The following is a 21,983-nucleotide window of genomic DNA, read 5'->3' as shown; positions in this document are numbered from 1 at the left end:
CTTGCAGTGGGCCTGGGGGTCGGTGGGCGGCGGTGGGAGCTGTGGACCTACGGACCTACCTCCGTGGAGCTAGCCAGCTTCGGAGCGTGGAGAGCTGCGGGGGCGAGCTGCTGCGACCCGACTCCGGTGGATGGTGACACCGGGAGCTCGCGGGTCTCCGGTGGGAGACTGCTTTGCGGGGCACCGGCAGCGGTGACTTCTCCCGCCCGAATTACGGGGTTGAGAGCAAACATCATAGAGGTTGAGAGTGACCCGGAGGGGGGCCTTACAACGCCCGGCGTGGCTGTAAATTGCCGCGGACTTGCTAGCGCCCGCCGGGGGCTCCAACATCAAGACCGGGGCAGGGCCCTACATCTCCCGGCGTGGCTTTGAGTGGCCGCTCCCCGATGGGCCCCTACGACGCCCCGAGCTGCGCCCCGTCATCCGCAACCCAGGTTCCTCTGTAGTTGGAGTGGGGCTGGGCTGGGCTGCTGTTGGCTGTGGGTCTCTGGGTTCTCCGTGCTTGCAGTGGGCCTGGGGGTCGGTGTCCCGTTGGTCCTGACGTCTCCGGTGACTGGCACGGTCCTGCTGCAATCGCCGACGTGAAGACAGTGCAAAGCCCCCGCGCCGGTGCAATGGGCGGGGAGATGGAGAGGGGAGGGAAGGGGTCACACACATGGCCGGGAAGCAGAGGGGTGTAGGTGGGGTGATACTGAAGCGAGCGACAATCTGCTGCAGCCTGCCCCGCTGAGTTAAAAAGTTCCCACGCAAGACTCACGAAACACTGTATATCGTGAGTCTACCGTGGGAACTTTTTAACTCAGCGGGCAGGCAGCAGCATATTGTCAATTATTAACCCTCCCGCGCAATATACCCTCATCTTCTCTTTTATGAATGGGGATTTAGTTCCCCTTTCTTCGAGGACCGACCGGAGGTTCCGCTGTCACCTCTGCAGGCCGCCCTCGGTGAACGTTTTCAAGGACCTTTCTTCAAGGACCGAAAAAATGGCCGCTATTCGGAGGTTTTCGTTATTTGGATCTTCGGATAAAAGGTTGTGCACCTGTACTTTATTATCACGTGACATGTCACAGTGAAATTCTTTGCTTTGCATACCATACACAATGTAAGCAAGTCAAGTCAAGTCACTTTTACTTCTATAGCACATTTAAAAAACAACTCTCGTTGACCAAAGTGCTTTACATTGGTGGAGGTACTAACGTTATACAACAGTGGTTCATAGATTAAGTACATACATATAGCCCTCCCCCAGAGGACGTCAAGAAAGGCTTGAGAGTAAAGATGAGTTTTAAGTCTCGACTTAAGAGTCGATGGAGGGGGCAGTTCTGATGGGAAGAGGGATGCTGTTCCACAGTCTAGGAGCTGCAACCGCAAAGGCGTGGTCGCCCCTGAGCTTATGCCTAGACCAAGTTGGCCGATCTGAGGGACCTGGAGGTGGTGTGGCAGGTAAGCAGACTTGATGTAGGTGGGGGCAAGCCCGTTAAGGGCTTTGTAAACATAAGTAGGATCTTGAAATTTAATCGGATCCGCACAGGAAGCCAGTGGAGAGAGGCCAGAATCGGGGTGATGTGGTCCCTTTTTCAGGTGCCCGTCAGGAGTCTCGCTGCGGCGTTTTGGACCAGTTGCAGGCGGGACAGGGAAGATTGGCTGATGCCAGTGTAAAGGGAGTTGCAGTAATCGAGGCCGGAGGAGATAAATGTGTGGATGATCTTTTTGAGGTCATCAAACTGGAGGAATTGTTTTATTTTAACTATCGTCCGAAGCTGGAAGAAGCTAGCTTTTACCACGGCATTGACTTGTTTGTCAAATTTCAATGCTGAGTCAAATATCACACCAAGATTTTTGACGTGAGGATTGAGTACTGGGGTAAGGGTTCCAAGGTTGCCTGCTATCGTTTTGATTGAGTCCGAGGGGCCGAGAAGGATGACCATCAGACTTACTCTTGTTTAGTTGGAGGAAGTTCTGGACCATCCAACACTTTATATCCTCGAGGCAATGGATAAGGTTAAGTAGATTTGATCAGTTGTTGGACTTCAGGGGGGAGATAGTTGTGTATCGTCTGCATAGCAATGGAAGGAAATGCCGTGCCGTGCAAAGAGTCGCACCACCCCACACTGGGTCCCTCTTTGTTCCCTCGGCGACCTGTTATCCATGATCTATCGATGGAGTTTACAAATATATCCACAGATCCCAAATACATGCATAAATCCAAAATGACTTCAGTTTGAATGGTTGCATGCCAGACATTCGGTTTAGAAATGCCAGCTACAGCAGGACAATTTAGTCCAAAATAATATGTTCAAAATTGCATCCTACATTTCCAGACAGTTTGTTCGGTGATTATCCTCCCTCGCATTTGATCATATCAATGTACAATATGTGTATATTGTTTTAGAGTGGCTAAAGAGATGTCATTTACTTTTGTTGCTCAGGATGATTAGACTGAAAACTCTGCCAGAAGGAACATAACCTTGAAGTCAATAGTAACTTGATAAAAGCATTCAAGGAGGAAATAGGTCACAAGAAAAAAAGGTTATGAAATCAGTATTATACAAGATTTCAGAAAAATACATTTGTGTCAACAAGAAAGACAGAAAGAATAACTTTGTCTAGTTCACATAAGAAACACACATCAATTGCTAACAAAGAAATCGTTGTTATTCTGAAACTGATACCATAACTTTAAGAGTAAAACTATGGAAGTTTTGTTTATAAAAATATTTGAAACATTTCCTGAAACACATCCCATTGAAATTGGCACATAGCAAGTTGACTAATTTTATAACAGGAACCGATCTGTAGCATGTAAACACGCTTGGTAAGTAAAACCATAATTGAATAATGGGGCAGTCTTTGAAGATATATTGAGATAATCTATGTACAGGAAAAATGGAGTGGAATTAAAGCCAAAAGCTCTGAAGATCAACGAGACAGAGGAAATTGAAGCTAGGATACAAAACAGATGTTAAAAATAATGATACAAATCAGAACCAAGGTGTGAGAAGAAAGTTCAGAGAAGAGGTTAGAAATTGAGAACAAACAAAATATGGGAAAAGACCACCAATAAATATGAAAAGGGATCCAATAATCCACTAAGGTCAAGTGAATATGATTAAATGATAGGAAAATACATGGTGCAGATCAGGGACCAAATCTCAAAGCAAAACAAAGCTAGCAGAAGTCAGTCAATGGGTCAGGCACTATCTGTGGAAGGAACTGCACACTCATGATTTGGGTCAAGACCCTTCCGCTGGACATGTATTTATGTTGTCAGAAAGCACTGACAAAATACGAAAAGAATGCCTTACATTGGTCCTTACCAAAGCAAAAAAAATGCTGTTGGTGTTTCAGCAAGTTGTGACACTAAAATTAAAGATTGATGAAAAGCAAGTACTTGGAAAATCAAATTAAAGTGGATAAATCATCTGGATGTTCCCTTGGTTACTGAGAAGGATGAGAATTACAGTGGAATGGATGTATTCTTCCAAACATCAGTAGATACTGGGAGGTTGCCAGAGAACATTAGAATTGCACATATTACATATGTGTTCAAAGAATGCAAGGATAAATCCAACAACTATAGGGAAGTCAGCTTATCCTTGGTAATGGGGGAATTTTGAGAAATTATGATATGGGATAGAATTAGCATTCAGCAACAAATGTGGATTGAAAGCCAGTATGGGCTTCTTATAAGCAAATCATGTTCAATTAACTTCATAGGTTTTCTGATGAAAAGCGAGAATCCAGAAGGGAAATGCAGTTGACAAGGAAGTAAACATGCAAAAGATGTTTGATAAAATAATACATTAAAGGTTGCCATCAAGACTGTAGCTCACTGAGTAAAATAAATCTGGCTCAGTGACACCACGATGATCCGAATCAGTCATTCAATATGGAAACAGCCCTTCAGCCCAATGTGCCCTTACCAAATGAGATGCCCCATTTTAGATAGTCCCTTTTGCCCACATTTAGTCTGTACCCCTCAAAACTTTCCTATCCAATCAATTCCAAGTATCTTTTAAATGCTGTTATAGTACCTGCTCCATCTACCACTTCTGGCAGCTTATACCATATACCCACATATGTAAAAAAAAAAAAACGTCCCCCAGGTTCCTATTAAATATTTCTCCTCTAACTTCCAATCTACTCCCACTGGTTCTTGATTCCCCTATCTTTGGTAATATACTCAGCGCATTCGGCCCATCAATTCTCCCTCATGATTTTATACAGCTCTATGAGGTCACCCTTTAGCCCCCTGAACACCAATGAATAAAGTGCTACTTTCCAAATCACTCTCCATAGCTCAGGACCTTGAGTCCTGGCAACGTTCTCGTAAATCATCTCTGTATTATTTCCAGCTTAATGACATCCTTCTATAGCAGGGTGATCAAAACTGAGCAGTCCTCTAAAATCAACCTGATCAACGTCTTGCACAACTGCAATATAATGAGATGAAAGGTTGTTTTTATAAAATAGTAAAGTCCATATTAGTGTTGGCATTTGTATCTTCCTTAAGTGCAGTGGGCACAATTTCCAAATGTGCAACACAAGATTTGGAATCAAAATGAAATGCAAGGTTAAAATGACAGAAAATAGGTAGAAATTTAAGAGAGAAAAATACAAGCTGTCACCGATGACAGGAAGAGCGAGGAGAACCAATGGAAACTGGAGGGTACAATTGTAAAAGATCTGGATAAATACTTCAAAGGAATCCAGGTATGTTTGTGTATAATTTATTTAAAGTGGCAGACAAGTGAAGATGGCGGCTATAAGCAAACAGGACCCTGGATTGTGTAAGTAAAGGCAAGAGCAAGGAATTCATTATAAAACCGTGGTTAGGCCTCAATTTTAATTCAGCACCCAGTTATGTGCGCCACTCTTTAAGAAAGATATAAAGGCCTTAAGAGAGTGCAGAAGAAATTTACTTGAACAAATGATTCCAAAGATGTGTAATTTAAGTCACAAAAATAGGTTGAGGACAAGGATGCTCTCCCTGGAATTCTGACAAATGAAAAGAATCTTGAGAGCAGGTATTTAAAATCATAAAGGGTCTTTTCAGAGTAGAAGAAAACTGATCCCATCAGACAAAGGTATTGTAAAGGCAATTGGCCAAAGAATCAAAATAACACAAGGGAAAAATATTCCCTTTCAACTTATTCCCACCACTCACCTCCCCATAAAACAGTAAGTTGTTACAATCTGATATTCTTTATCAAAATAGTGGTGGGGGAAGGTTTGATCTTGGCTTCAAAAGAAAACTGCAGAACTATTTCAAAGAAAAAACATTTCAGGGTTTCAGGATGAGGGGGAAGTAGTGGAACTAGCTAGATTGATTCAGCACAGACTAAAAGGGCTGAAAGGCTACCTTCTAAATTTAACCTGTGATTCGCTATCAAATCAATCAGAAGCAGACCCATTATATTTAGTAGAATAAAACCTCACAAATAGGTTTCCTATGAGACAACCACAGTATTCTCCAAGACAGACAAATCTTATATAATTAAACTTGGGGCAGGATCATGCAACATTGCTCTCAGTTTTGTTTCCTGTCTTTCTATTTAAGCATTTGAACATTCAACATGAATTATTAAATTATGAACTCCAATTCCATTTGCTCTGCTGTTTATATTCAATTATTAGACAAACTACCTGACCAGCACAATATATATATATATTTTTTAAATTACAAAAAATACTTTATTAGAGAAATAAATATATACAATACATGATCCTTACAAAACTCCATCCGACATTCTTGGAGGCTATACATACATTCAAACCTGTTTACACAAATTACACGCATTTATCCCCCACTCTTGCTACTCATGTGGCCCACTGGCATGGAATCCCTTCCCTTATTTTGAGGGGCATCTCCACCACAACCTTCCCCCCCCCCCCCCCCCCCCCCCCCGTCAGCGGAAAGGACCCTAGACTGTGGTCCTCCCCCACAGAGCCTTGCCGTTGGCTGCACCAAGCTTCAGTGCGTCCCTCAGCACGTACTCCCGCAGTCTGCAGCGAGCCAGTCGGCAACATTCCTCGACGGACATCTCGCTCCGCTGGGAGGTCAACAAAGCTCGGGCAGACCAAAGAGCGTCTTTCACCGAGTTGATGACCTTCCAGCAGCACCCGATGTCAGTCTCTGAATGCGTCCCTGGAACAGTCCGTAAATCAGAAACCTCAGTGACAGAGCTGTTCAGAATAAATCGTGACAGGGACCTTTGCAAACCTCTACAGACTCTCTTTGCAAATCCACACCCTGCAAAGAGGTGGGCAACCATCCAACGCATGCTGCCCTGGTGAGTAGAAGTGAGATTCCAATGGTGCAGGAAGTATCTGACTGGGAGGGCTCCCCTCACCACCAGCCAAGCCAGGTCTTGGTGCTTGTTGGTGAGTCTGGCGATGAAGCATTTTGCCAGACAAGCTGGGCAGTCTGCTCTGGGAACCATGCCACAGGATCCATGGAGTCATTTCCCTGCAGGATGTTCCGTGCTGACCACTGCCTGATAGACTTGTGGTCAAAGGTATTGGTCCGGAGGGGCCTTTCCACAAACAACAGATGGTGCGGCAATAGCCAGCTGAATGGCACCTTGCGTAACATCTGGTCACGTGTGTGGCCCATATAATACCACACACACAAATATTATAACAGAGGGTCATTGGATAAGGAGGAAGGGCAAGCTCATGGTAATATAATGGTTACACTTTCAGGTACAGGTGACTCCCATGTTACAGGGTCCTTAGAAAATGATACGAATCATGAATTGTTTAACCCAATCCTTTCAGGCTTTTGCTTATTTCAATTTACAGTGTTGCAGTCAGTGCCACAATGTGATCCCCTTTACCTTGGAGATATCGGTGATCCTCCCTAAGTGGAGAAACCAAATTCATATTAAAAGCCCGCTTTGCATAAAATCTGTTCTGTTTGCAAGAAAGATCCTGAGCTCCATCCCATTCACAGACTTCTCCACTCAGGTCTGCTATCCTGTTTCAGAGATGCCCAATGCAAGTTTGAGGAACAGTGCCTCATCTCTTGACTGGGTACAATGCAGTCTTACAAATCTAATACAAATTAACCAATTTTAAATAACCATCCCCTTTGTTAAAAAGATATCAGTCTCTAAATGGCTACGCTATGGGTCCTTTGACAACATTGATCTGTATCTGTTCATTGATTGTTTTCTCCATATCTCCATCTAACTGCAACTTAGAATTAGCTTGTATTCTCACTTTTATAGTTCCAATGAAGGGACCTTAGAAACATAGAAACATAGAAAATAGGTGCAGGAGGAGGCCATTCGGCCCTTCAAGCCAGCACCACCATTCATTGTGATCATGGCTGATCGTCCCCTATCAATAACCCGTGCCTGCCTTCTCCCCATATCCCTTGACTCCACTAGCCCCTAGAGCTCTAACTCTCTTAAATCCATCCAGTGACTTGACCTCCACTGCCCTCTGTGGCAGGGAATTCCATAAATTCACGATTCTGGGTGAAAAAGTTTTTTCTCACCTCGGTCTTAAATGACCTCCCCTTTATTTTAAGACTGTGGCCCCTGGTTCTGGACTCACCCAACATTGGGAACATTTTTCCTGCATCTAGCTTGTCCAGTCCTTTTATAATTTTATATGTTTCTATAAGAGTGCCCCCTCATCCTTCTAAACTCCAGTGAATACAAGCCTAGTCTTTTCAATCTTTCCTCATATGACAGTCCCACCATCCCAGGGATCAATCTCGTGAACCTACGCTTCACTGCCTCAATTACAAGGATGTTCTTCCTCAAATTAGGAGACCAAAACTGTACACAATACTCCAGATGTGATCTCACCAGAGCCCTATACAACTGCAGAAGAACCTCTACTCCTATACTGAAATTCTCTTGTTATGAAGGCCAACATTCCATTAGCTTTCTTCACTGTACCTGCACGCCAACTTTCAGTGACAAGGCCATCCAGGTCTCACTGTACCTCCCACTAACCTAACCCCATTGTGATAATAATCTGCCCACTTGTTTTTGCCGCCAAAGTGGATAACCTCACATTTATCTATGTTATACTGCATCTGCCACACATCTGCCCACTCACTCAACCTGTCCAGGTCACCCTGCAACCTCCTATCATCCTCTTCACAGTTCACACTGCCACCCAGCTTTGTGTCATCCGCAAACTTGCTAGTGTTGCTCCTAATTCCCTCTTCCAAATCATTAATATATATGGTAAACAGTTGCTGCCCCAACACCGAGCCTTGCGGCACTCCACTCGCCACTGCCTGCCATTCTGAAAAGGGCCCGTTCACTCCTACTCTTTGCTTCCGGTCTGCCAACCAATTTTCTATCCATGTCAACACCCTACCCCAAATACCATGTGCTCTAATTTTAGTCTCCCATGCGGGACATTATCAAAGGCTTTCTGAAAGTCTAGATACACTGCATCCACTGGCACCCCTTCATCCATTTTACTTGTCATATCCTCAAAAAATTCCAGAACATTAGTCAAGCATGATTTCCCTTTCATAAATCCATGTTGACTTGGACTAATCCTTTTACTGCTATCCAAATGCCCATTATTACCTCTTTAATAATTGACTCCAGCATCTTTCCCACCACCGAAGTCAGGCTACCTGGTCTGTAATTCCCCGTTTTCTCTCTCGCTCCTTTCTTGAAAAGCGGGATAACATTAGCTATCCTCCAATCCACAGGAACTGATCCTGAATCTATTGAACATTGGAAAATGATCACAAATGCGTCCACTATTTCTAGAGCCACCTCCCTGAGGACCCTGAGATGCAGACCATCAGGTCCAGGGAATTTATCATCCTTCAGTCCCATTAGCCTACCCAATACTATTTCTTGCCTAATGAAAATTTCTTTCAGTTCCTCTACCCCCTTTGATCCTCTGTCCTCCAGTACATCTGGGAGGTTTTTTGTGTCTTCCTTAGTGAAGACAGATCCTAAGTACCTATTTAACTCTTCTGCCATTTCCTTGTTGCCCATAATAATTTCACCCATGTCTGCCTTCAAGGGACCGACATTTGACTTTGCTACTCTTTTTCCATTAACATATCTAAAGAAGCTTTTACTGTCCTTTATATTCCTGGCCAGCTTCCCCTCACACTTCATCTTTTCAGCCCGTATTGCCCGTTTTGTTTCCTTCTGTGGCCCTATGAAAGTTTCCCAATCCTCTGGCTTTCAGCTCCTCTTTGCTGTGTTATACATCTTTTCTTTTAGTTTTATTCTATCCCTAACTTCTCTTGTCAGCCACGGTTGCCTCCTACTCCCCTTAGAATCTTTCTTCCTTTTTGGAATGAAGATCAAATTGTTTTGCTCTCTATCTTTCACTATGAATGGTGCCCAAGCTGCTAAGTGTTTTTATTTTTGCTTTGCAATTCCAGTATCTGCTGCTTTGACTCCAACATCATGCACAAAGTCCCAGGAATTTTATCCAGTTTACATGTCAGATGCAAATGATTAGAAATGAAAATAGAAGTCAAGTTATTAACTTTTATGATATTAAGAGGTTATAAATTACAAGTAATTGTGATATGGACGTTCAAATGCAAAACAGCTGCCAATTAAAAAAATGTAAACATAATGATTAAACTCTCGGCACAAATTATGGTGTGATAACATTATATTAATTTTTTTTAAGCAAAATCTCAGAGTAAAATTTATTTGGAGAATATTCAACAGTGGCTGAATGGGAGAAGCCAGAGGGTAATGGTGGATGGTTGTTTGTCGGGTTGGAGGCAGGTGACTAGTGGGGTGCCTCAGGGATCGGTTGGGTCCTTTGTTGTTTGTCATGTACATCAATGATCTGGATGAAGGTGTGGTAAATTGGATTAGTAAGTATGCAGATGATACCAAGATAGTGTGGATAATGAAGAGGATTTCCAAAGTCTACAGAGTGATTTAGGCCATTTGGAAGAATGGGCTGAAAGATGGCAGATGGAGTTTAATGCTGATAAATGTGAGGTGCTACACCTTGGCAGGACAAATCAAAATAGGACGTACATGGTAAATGGTAGGGAATTGAAGAATACAGTAGAACAGAGGGATCTGGGAATAACCGTGCATAGTTCCTTGAAGGTGGAATCTCATATAGATAGGGTGGTAAAGAAAGCTTTTGGTATGCTAGCCTTTATAAATCAGAGCATTGAGTATAGAAGCTGGGATGTAATGTTAAAATTGTACAAGGCATTGGTGAGACCAAATCTGGAGTATGGTGTACAATTTTGGTCGCCCAATTAGAGGAAGGATGTCAACAAAATAGAGAGAGTACAGAGGAGATTTACTAGAATATTGCCTGGGTTAACAACAACTAAGTTACAGAGAAAGGTTGAATAAGTTAGGTCTTTATTCTCTGGAGCGCAGAAGGTTAAGGGGGGACTTGATAGAGGTCTTTAAAATGATGAGAGGGATAGACAGAGTTGATGTGGACCAGCTTTTCCCTTTGAGAATAGGGAAGATTCAAACAAGAGGACATGACTTCAGAATTAAGGGACAGAAGTTTAGGGGTAACATGAGGGGGAACTTCTTTACTCAGAGAGTGGTAGCGGTGTGGAATGAGCTTCCAGTGGAAGTGGTGGAGGCAGGTTCGTTGGTATCATTTAAAAATAAATTGGATAGGCATATGGATGAGAAGGGAATGGAGGGTTATGGTATGAGTGCAGGCAGGTGGGACTAAGGGTAAAAAGTTGTTCGGCACGGACTTGTAGGGCCGAGATGGCCTGTTTCCGTGCTGTAATTGTTATATGGTTATATGGTTATAAGCTTGCGTCAAAAACAATATTTTACAATGGACTTGTAGTTTTAGTTCCAAGCATGATATCTTATTTTCAAGAATGTACAATTCTAGTAATAGTAGCACAACTAAAATTGTTAACAAAACTTTGCATTGCATTTTCCTTGGTGTTCCATATCGTTTTGCAGCACAATTAACCTGCTCTTTCTAATATGACTATTGCAATCATTAAACTGCAGGTTTTTGGTTTTATTAAAGTCCTTGTTTCTTGCAGCTGCCAATCCAAATATTTCTAGTTACATGGGACATTACATAACTCTTGTCAAATATAATCCAAGCGACACCTATTCAAAAATATACATGCTTTTAGTGATGACATGAATGTTAAAGACATTTTGATTGCGCAACATTTAGAATATTATCCTGATTTGAGGCCAGGTACTGTGTAAACACACCAGATCCTTCCTTTGCAGGTTACTGATACAAATTAAACAGTACATCATTGTGAATGTGTGAACATTTTTGGATTCTTCTGCACTGTGATTTGCAAAGTATTATTAAAACCATTGATAACAAATCTAATTACTGCACTAAAGAATTCCTGAAGTCATAGTTTTCTGCTGAACCATCGTGAACAATTCAGATGGAAAAGGTTCATTAAATGTTTTCTGATTGAAAAGTTAGTGGTGAGCATAGTTGCAAAAGAGAAAATCTGATCAGAAACAATCACCAATATCCTCTCACCAATAATATTGGGCAGCACAGTGGCACCCCTGGTAGAGATGCTGCCTCACAGTTACAGGCTCGAGTTGAACCATGACCTCAGTCAGGTGCTGTCTGTGCGGAGTTCGCATGTGCGCCCTGACCATGTAGGTTTAATCCGGGTGCTCTAGTTTCCTTCCACATGCAAAAGACGTGTGGGTTAGTAGGATATTTGGCCTCAGTAAGTTGCCCCTAGTGTGTAGGGTTAGTAGATGTGAAAGTGGGATAATGCAGAAATAATGTGAATGGGTGATCAATGGTTGGCTTGGTCTCACTGGGTCAAAGAGCCCGTTTCCATGCTGTATCTCTCAACTATCTATAAAATGTAGAGCTCCAACATTAAGCATCAGTAAGTGAAAATAAAGATGAAATACAGAAGCTGGAAGTCTAAAATTAAATCAGAAAATGATAGAAATTCACAGCACGTCAGGCTGTATCTTTGAGAAGAGAAACCAAACTAATCTTTCAGTTCAAAGACCCTTTGTCAGAACTCACAAAAATTATTTCTGGCATTTTCTGTTTTTATTTGGCATCAAAATGATGAAATGATCTCCCACTTCTGATATCTACCCAAAGTGCTTAAAACCTAGACTATAAGCACGTTGAGTCATTCTCAATCTGTAGCAAGGCAGAAGATCCAAATGTTTTTTTGCAACAAAAATAATCAAAAGCATCAGCTAAATACCAGCGTGTGCACTAAAACGTTAAAAAGTTACTCATGCCAAATAGAAAACAATGTTCAGACCACCCTGCTGACATGCAGAAGTGTGGTAAACAATCAGGCATACATACAAAAGCAATAACAACTGTACAGCACTTCATTGGCTACAAAGTCTTTTGGAACATTAGAGGTAATGGGGTATGAAAATGTGCTACCATACATACAAATATTAAGCACAGAAAAACACCATTCAGCCCAGGTGATCTCTGATATTTATGGTTCACACAAGCCTGAGCCCACTTCACTTCATTGCACTCTATCGTGTTTACCTCAATTCCTTTTTTTCTTTGTGAAATCAGTCAGCTTCCTCTTAAGTGCATCAAGATAACTCACTTCAACTATAACTGCAAGCTGAGCCTCATGAACTGACAATATTGTTTATGATGGAGCGTTTTTCCTTTTGCCAATCTGAAGTGAATTTTATTTCTGAAAATGCTTTGGTGCACATCAAGATCGTCAAATAATGCATGACAGTTAAAATGTATTCTACATTATAGGAGCTGGATTTTCAATTGACTGCTGTCAGGTGGCAGAGTACAGATAGACATGCAATGCACAGCTGGGGAAAAGGGAGGAAAGAGCAGGATGGAAAGTTGGTAAAAATGAAATATAGTCCATTCTCCAAGTACCGACATCCTTCACTTCTAAAGAAAACTGAGTGAGCTGCAAAATAAATCTCTCGTACCCAATAGACTCAATTCCACACTGCTTGGAGCTGTCAGGTCACCTTGAGAAAGCATACGTTAAAGGTCAGGCAGTTGGCCGCATGGGAGGAATAAAGACTTGGCACAGAAACACATTTTCCAGCACTTGTATCAGTGATATTGACATTAAATCACTTCGTAATTAACCCGAAGGAAATAAAATATGTTGAAAAAAATCAACCAGGTCCAAAAAAATGGCATTAAAACAGTTTTTAAAAAAAAGCAGAGTAGAAATAAGGAACTGCAGATGCCGGTTCAAAAAAGACACATAATGCTGGTCAGCAGCTGGAGCAGCATCTCTGGAGAACATGGATAGGTGACATCCCGTACCTAAACATCACCTATCCATGTTCTCCAGAGATGCTGGCTGACCCACAGAGTTCCTCCAACACTCTGTCTTTTTTTGGTCCTGATTGATGTTGAACTTTTTAAAATGTTGTAGGAGTTACGCAATCCAGGCAAGTGAGGAATATTCCACAATGCTCCCAAATTGTGACTTATAGATTGTATGTATAAAGAATTTGGCGAGTCACTCATTGCAGAATAGCTGACGTCTGACCTGCACTTTCGGCTTGAGTACTTCTGTGACTGCTTCAGCTCAGTTTTAAATAGGATTCCATCAGTGCCAGATTGCTTCCCCCACAGAACATTAATACATACTGACCTTAGTGTCCTAAACTGCCTCCATTGTCAGAGTGAGGCCACACGCAAGTTGGAGGAGCAACACCTCATATTCCACCTCTGTAGCTTACAACCCAGCAGAATGAGCGTTAAATTCTCCAATTTTAGGCAACCTCTACAAATTTGGCATCAAAATGATGAAAGGATCGCCCACCTGATATACTCCTTCTCTTTCTTCACCCCCCCCCCCCCACCCCCTCCCCTCCCCCTCCCTCCCCTCCCCCCCGTTTGCAACAATATATCCCCCTTGGACTCACTGTCTCTAGCCAACAATTGGCCTATCAGAGAACCTCCTTACCCGAGGACCGCTGTTGCTGGCCTTGAATTGTTCTGTTTTTCCCCCTCGCTTCTAGCGCCCCCCCCGCCCCGGGCTAAACAACAATGAGTCTGAAGAAGAACCTTTCCCGAAACATCACCTATCCATTTTCTCCATAGATGCTGCCAGATCCGCTTAGTTACTCCAGCATTTTGTGTCTATCCCAAGTCGTTCCAACTGTCCCGAATACAGTAAGAGTTCGTTATTGCTTTATATACTCTGGCCTGTTAGAAGGTTGTGGATTCTCATCCTATTGAAACATCAACACGATCATCCTGGCTGACCCTTTCAGCTGCACTGGCCGCATGCCGTCTTTGGTTAACCAACCTGAATAGTTTAATCCTATCCCGCTGCTTTAAATAGAAACAGCAGATATAACTGCTCCGGATTACTCAGGATATTCTGATTACGATAAACTCGGAAAATGCAGCTGTGCCTGTCCTGACTTAATTTCCTTGACATCATAACTGTGACAGATGCAATGAGACAAACCATCAGCGTGTGCGTGTGTGTGTATCAGGACCTACGACTCTCAAATTACCTCAAAACTATGATTTTTGGGGGGGGTTTTATAATGTTTATATTTGAGAGAAAAAAATCTGCTTTTTTTCCTCCAAATTATCCCCAAATAAATGAGGAAATAACCTGACTCATTAAAATAGGGTTCTCAACCAAAATCTGTTAATAATACTTCCTCTAATGCTTGTCTTTTTCTAGGTAAATCCACATTGGGATTTTGTCAAAACACACAGTTTCAGAGGTATTAAATAATGTGGCAAGGTGGTGAAGGCTGATTTTTGTATGCCATCCCTTATCAGACTGCATTGAGCATAGAAGTTGAGACATTACATTGCAGTTATACAAGATGTTGGTGAGGCTGCAATTAGAGTACCTTTTTAGTTTAGTTTAGAGATACAGCGCGGCAACAGGCCCTTTCGGCCCACTGGGTCTGTGCCGATCAGCGATCCCCGCACATTAACACTATCCTCTACCCACTGGGACAATTTTTACATTTACCAAGCCAATTAACCTACATACCTGTACGTCTTTGGAGTGTGGGAGGAAACTGAAGATCTCGAAGAAAACCCACGCAGGTCACGGGGAGAACGTACAAACTCCGTAAAGACAGCATCTGTAGTCAGGATCGAACCTGGGTCTCCGGCACTGCATTCGTTGTCAGGCAGCAACTCTACCGCTGCGCCACCATGCCGCCCTTACTGTGATCACTTCTGGTCATAGACACAAAATGCTGGAGTAACTCACGGGACAGGCAGCATCTCTGGGTAGAAAGAATGGGTGACGTTTCGGGTCGAGACCCTTCTTCAGACTGAAGGGTCTCGACCCGAAACATCACATTCCTTCTACCCAGAGATACTGCCTGTCCCACTGAGTTACTCCAGCATTTTGTGTCTATCTTGGGTTTAAAACAGCATCTGCAGTTCCTTTCTACATCACTTCTGGTCACCCTGGTATAGAAACTTGCATTATCCTGGAAAGGGTGCAGAAATATTTTTAACGAAGATGCTGCCAGGACTTGAAAGACTAAGTAATAGGGAGATAGACAAAAATGCTGGAAGAACTCAGCGGGTGAGGCAGCATCTTTGGAGAGAAGGAATAGGCGACGTTTCGGGTCGAGACCTTTCTTCAGATAATAGTAATTGGGAGATATTGGGCAGCTTGGGACTTTATTCCTTGGAGTGCAGGAGACTAAGGAAGGATCTTATAATGGTGCATAAAATCATGAACAGCACCGTTATGGAAAATGCATAGACTTTTTCCTAGAGTTTGTTGAATCAAAAACTCAAAAGGCATAGGTTTGTGGAGAAAGGGGAAATCAGAGGGTAACTTTTTGATACGTATAAGGAACGAGCTGCCAGAGGAAGTGGTTGATGCAGATACAATAACAACACTAAAAATAACAACATTTGGACAGCTACATGGATAGGAAATACATAGAGTGATATGGATAAACTCGGCAAATGGAATGAGTGTAGATGGACACTTTGGTTGGCATGGACGAGTTGGGCCAAAGTGTCTGTGACAATGCTGTATGACTCCATGACCATAAGATTCAGTTAGGAAACTAAAAGCACACATCCACAGAACATTACAAAAATAAGATAGACACAAAATGTTTGAAGAACTCAGTGGGTCAGGCAGCATCTCTGGAGCAAAAGGATGGGTGACGATTCAAGTCGGAGCTCTTTTCAGACAGCCAACTGAAGGCTTCCGACCTGAAACGTCACCCATCCTTTTTCTCCAGAGGTTCTCCCTGACCTGCTGTGTTACTCCAGCACTTTGTGTCTATCTTCAGTATAAACCAGCATCTGCAGTTCCTTCCTACAGATTACCTAAATAAGTCTTGGTAACGATCAATCTGAAATCCCCATTCTGCTTTAGATTCTTTTCACTCTAATGAGTTAAACATACTTCCATCAGTTCCTTCACATTGCATTGTTGCTGCAGTAAAACAATGAATGCAGCTCTTTCTGTCCAAGTGCTGCCAACTTTATCTTGGCAGCCCTAATCTGAGCACTTTTGCAGCAAACAACATTTGGATTTATAAACTGTATGCCAGCCAACACTGTTGCTGGAACCATTAAGCCACGGGAGTTGAAATGCCTTTCTTGTGCAGTATTTTTTTTAAATCCTTTGAACTTACAGAAAGTGCTGATGATAAAGCTCAGTCAGCAATCCTGTCATCAGCGGAACGTGATTGAGCTTTGTAAATAGCTTTCATACAATATGCAACTGCTTTTATTGGATGAAAATGCAATCATGTGGATGCTGACATGAGGTGAAAAGATTGGAAAAACATTCAATGCAAAGAACTAGTTAATGGGCTAGCAAAGCTGACTAGATTTGGCTGAACATTCTTCAGCCAGTCAGCTGCACAAAAAATATTTTAATATAAAATAGCCAAATGTGATTAGAACCACATTAGAAAAATATTGTACAAACAAAGAACTGCAGATGCTGGCTAATACACAAAAGTGCTGGAGCAATTCAATAGATCAAGCTGCATCTCTGCAGAACATGAATAGGTGATTTTGGGTCGGGACCCGAATGTTGTAATGCCCAAGTGGACACTATAAAAATTAAAAACACTTGAACTTGTCTGCTCAATAATGAAATACTAATCATAGAACTAAGCCATAAATGTTGATGTAACTTCAATATTATTTTTTATACAGATGTTCAATCCTACTCCCACTGAGATTGCACATCCCAATACCTTCACTAAGAGCCAATGACTGACACCATCCTTGCCGCAGAGTGATCTGCTAATGGTGCCCATGCTGACACTAGGATACCACACACTAAATCACACCTCCATAGAAGCCAAATCATTAGAGAATGGGACAAAATTGCAGGCCAAATCAAACACTGTGCGGCAGTTACAAATAGTTGGCAAGTTTCAGTGTTGATTTTCCATGTTCATTATTTTCCAATTTCCAATGCAATACAAAACTTTAACACTAACTTTCAAAGCTAACATCCTTTTCATCTGTCCTATGCCTCACACTACTACAAATAAGATTCCCAACCATCAGCACTTCTTGTATCTTTTGCATTCAGCAGCACATCCTTTTTTCTTTAAAAGTACTGCTATTTATAAAGCTTAGCTCTAAAACAAATCAATTGATAATATGTCGACTCAAACATGTATTCTATCACTGACTTTAAATCACCTTATACAATTTGTAAATCTACATCATATTATTTCTGTGGTGCATCAACTCATTAATTTAATTTTTAAAGCTTCTTCAACACTGAATGTTTTGTAAAATCAAATGTTTTAAAACATATTGATACAAATCTCTTGCCAATGTCCTCCACTTATTAGTTTCAGATGTTCAGCATACCCAGCTGCACCCTCTGTCAGTGCAGGTCCAAAACAAATCAAGATGCAGAATTATAAATAATAATCTGTGTACCAATTTAATTTTTTAAATGTTGCTCACTACGCAGCAACAAATCAGGCACAAGGTTGACTTTGCAAAGATCAGCCCTAATCATACGTTTATCAAAAAACATCACTCCCAATTTCACCATTATAAGACTAGGCTTTAATCCTCCGTGACGTTCTGACGTCACAAATGCCCACTTCTCCTTTTGGCCCTATCAAAAGCATAAACAAATATAACCTGAAGAAAAGGAATAGCTGACGTTTCAGGTCGAGATCCTTCTTTAGACTGAGAGTCGGCCCTTTCCCCCGACATTCAGTCTGAAGAAGGGTCTTGACCCGAAACATCACCTATTCCTTTTCTCCAGCGATGCTGTCTGACCCACTGAGTTTTTGTGTCTATCTTCAGTTTAAATCAGCATCAGCAGTTCCTTCCTAAACAAATATAACCTACTCTACTTCCCATATCTTGCACTCTCTCATTACTGATGATACATAATGAAAACAAATGCATTTCTTTTAACATCTTCAAAGTGCAGGAATAACTGCCATGAAATACTTAGTTAAATAAAACATTTTTTTACAATAGCATCAAATCAAAAGCACTCAGATGATCACACATTTGGAAAGATACAGATGGGCAAAAATTAATTTATTAACAATTTGTGCAGACAAAGAAGCCGCAGCCAACTGATACTGCAGAGCCAGTTCCCATGAGTTCCAAATGACTTCACTAATTACTACCATATATTCACACTTTTTTGCTCTGATAAAGATAATTTTAAAGTAAGAATAACATCTGCCAAAGTACTGACAGTATGATAAGATGCTTTGAATGTAATTTGGTTGAGAATATTTGACACAAAACTGTTTTCAGGCGAAAAACAGCCCACATCATTTCAAAGGCTTATGTTGCATTATTCTCAATACTTTACATAATATGCAAACCCATTCAAACATAACCCTACAAAACAAAAGCACGCAAGTCTTTTTATGCAAAATGAGAGATCATACAAAAATAACAGCCTGTGCATTAAACCTAACAAAACCCAATCCAACAGCAATTGCTGAACACTGCAGTAAAAATAGTCTCTAAAATAAAGAGAAAAATCTGGAACAATCCATCTAAAATCACCAACCTGGAAAAAATATGCCCCTAAGGGAGATAAGACAGCTGTGTCGCAACATAGCGGTTATTCAGTGAGGCACCAAGATACTGTTACTCCTGCTATACAAAATTAGAACAGAACAAAAATACCATCGCTACACTATATTGAGGAAAAAAATGCCAAACTATTGGTATTCATACAGATTTCTTTCATCTGTTTAAATTTCAACCAAGCTTGACTGAATCATAAGCCTCTGCAGTACCAATATATTAAAGTCTTCATAAATTGTACGCACACAAGTTCAGTTATCTAATGGATAGTGACTCATCAAGCATCTAATGTTTTGCTTTAATCATCATGGATCGGATCTAAATGAATTTCAAAATCTGCCTGAGTTTTCTCCCAAAACACCATTGGAACTTTGAGATCTTGGTTTTTAAAATGCAGAATAATTCTTGAAACGAAGCTGCTGACCTAATTTACTAATCTTTTACTGCTTTGAAGTCACTATAAATTTGTAATCAACTCTAAGTTACCAAGTTTTCACACATAAAAATTGTAACATACTTTGTTACAAGTGCACTAATTTTAATGGGTGTACTTTTTGTGCTGCAAACCATATAACAATTACAGCATGGAAACAGGCCACCTCGGCCCTTCTAGTCCGTGCCGAACACTTACTCTCACCTAGTCCCATCTACCTGCACTCAGACCATAACCCTCCATTCCTTTCCCGTCCATATACCTATCCAATTTATTTTTAAATGGTAAAATCGAACCTGCCTCCGCCACTTCCACTGGAAGCTCATTCCACACAGCTACCACTCTCTAAGGAAGTTCCCCCTCATGTTACCCCTAAACCTTTGTCCCTTAATTCTCAAATCATGTCCTCTTGTTTGAATCTTCCCTTCTCTCAATGGAAAAAGCTTATCCACGTCAGCTCTGTCTATCCCTCTATCCCTTAACCTTCTGAGCTCCAAAGAATAAAAACCTATCTTGTTCAACCTTTCTCTGCTGAAATCCAGGCAAAGTATATGAAAAGTATCAACATCTACCCCCAATAAAAAGGTTTTGTTTATGAATTATTTCAGAATTCTACACAGCCTAGACAGATTGAATCAAATAATTGCCTGAAGTATTAATTTAGCTTTACACAAAGTGCTGGAGTAACTCGGCTGGTCAGGTAGCATCTCTGAAGAACATGGATTGGTCATGTTTTTCAGAAATGCTGCCTGAATCGCTGAGTTACTCCAGTACTTTGTGCCCTTTTGTGTAAACCAGCATCTACAGTTTTTTGTTTCTACTATTATTTCTGCAAGTGTATTTGGATTTTAAATCCAAAACCATAGAAACATACATTGATATTTTTGGTTCATGTTATAATATGCAGAAGTCTTGTTCATATGTTATCAGAAAATTTGTAGCATAAATTGTCTTCACAATCTCCTCGTGCGCCTCCAAGAAAATGTGGTTTAATGCTCCATACAGGATGACTTCAAAACATTTCAACTGAATGTACTGATAAAAAAAAAAAATTTAGCACCATCAAGGATCTATTTTTTAAGAATTAAAGCGTTGACACTTTAATGGCACACTTTAATCTCTTGATTTTCTGACATTTATTCAGCATCCTCACATTAAGGGTTAGATATTCAAAACTATTAAGGTGTATATCATAATATGGAAGTCAAATCAAAAACCCTTAATCTAACACCCCCATATGTCCAAAATAGCCCAAGCTTAATTATCATATTAGTTAGTCAATTATTTACCACTTGTAAAGCTCATGGGCATAATGAATTCAGAAAAAAAACATGAGACTAAAACGTTTCCACTCACTGTCATAACAAGTTCAAAGGGATGCTTGTAAACCCTGACGGGTGACTGGTACTTCTGTACCATCCTTGCACTTGCATCAAAACACCTATGAAACAGGAGGAAAGAGATCTCGTTAGTGAACTGCAAAACAAAGGGTTCTCACCAGCCAAATGCAAAACACTGTTGAGGGACTAGTGACACTAGGAACAACAGATACTGGAAGTGCTGGAGGAACTTATTGGGTCAGGCATCTGTGGAGGAAATGGACAGGCAACTTTGGGTCGGGACTCTTCCTCAGATGAAGGAACTAATTCTTAAGAAGGGCCCCAGGCCGACAGGTCGTTCTATTTTGAGCACATTAGAAACATTTCTGCCTAGATCCTAGCCTGCATCATCACTTTCAACCATCACGCGTGTGTAGCTGATTTGGTGACACAAGAAATTGCAGATGCTGGAATATTGAGCAAAACACACACAACGCTGGAATAACTCAGTCAGCATGTGCGTGGAGGGAAAAGAACCGGCGACATTTCTTCAAATTAGAAACTGGACGTCCTTGGGAGAGGATACTTCTCCCCGTAGACAAAAGTGCTGGAGAAACTCAGTGGGTGCAGCAGCATCTATGGAGCAAAGGAAATAGGCAACGTTTCGGGCCGAAACGTTGCCTATTTCCTGCGCTCCATAGATGCTGCTGCACCCGCTGAGTTTCTCCAGCACTTTTGTCTACCTTCGATTTTCCAGCATCTGCAGTTCCTTCTTAAGTAGTTCTCCCCGTGTTAAGGAATGAGGAAAGCAGGGAACGGACGTGCCAGGAATTTAAGTCCAAGCCCATTACACAACGTTATCCAAAAACATGCAAAGACTTTACTCATTGTCTGCTTATCAGAAACTGGGGGAAAAACAATGCACTGATTACAAATTAGTTTCAAAAGAGGATACAAAGTATGGCTGGGTCCACAAAGAACAGTACTCTATATATGCTCTGAACTCAGCTTGTTGTTGTGGTGGAGAGAGGAAGTACAGACACAGGAAAGCCCCTCAGCACTTGCCCTAAGGCAGCAGCTGTCCTTCAACACAAGAATGTCCCCTTGTCCATCACCCACTGACCCTCTACACCCCCCCCCCCTCCCCCCCGGGCATACGGACTCCGCGGGTCATACAGAATCCACCACCCCCCGCGAAACGAACATCCAATATACGGACGCAAACGTCTGACTACAGGACCCCCCCCCCC

The 21,983-nt window shown here is 41.6% G+C and overlaps 1 protein-coding gene across 1 annotated transcript in view; it reads right to left on the bottom strand.

Moving 5' to 3' along the window:
* Positions 1 to 21,983, bottom strand: part of sec14l1 (SEC14 like lipid binding 1) — a 52,760-nt gene that overhangs the window by 30,282 nt on the left and 495 nt on the right. Inside the window, exon 3 of the mRNA XM_033044621.1 lies at positions 20,771 to 20,855. Coding sequence (XP_032900512.1) covers positions 20,771 to 20,833 — 63 coding nt within the window. The 5' untranslated portion in view covers positions 20,834 to 20,855. The remainder of the gene's footprint in view (positions 1 to 20,770; positions 20,856 to 21,983) is intronic.

The sequence above is a fragment of the Amblyraja radiata genome, chromosome 26 (assembly GCF_010909765.2).
Source record: "Amblyraja radiata isolate CabotCenter1 chromosome 26, sAmbRad1.1.pri, whole genome shotgun sequence".
NCBI lineage: Eukaryota > Metazoa > Chordata > Chondrichthyes > Rajiformes > Rajidae > Amblyraja > Amblyraja radiata.
This window is presented reverse-complemented; position numbering and strand designations above follow the sequence as displayed.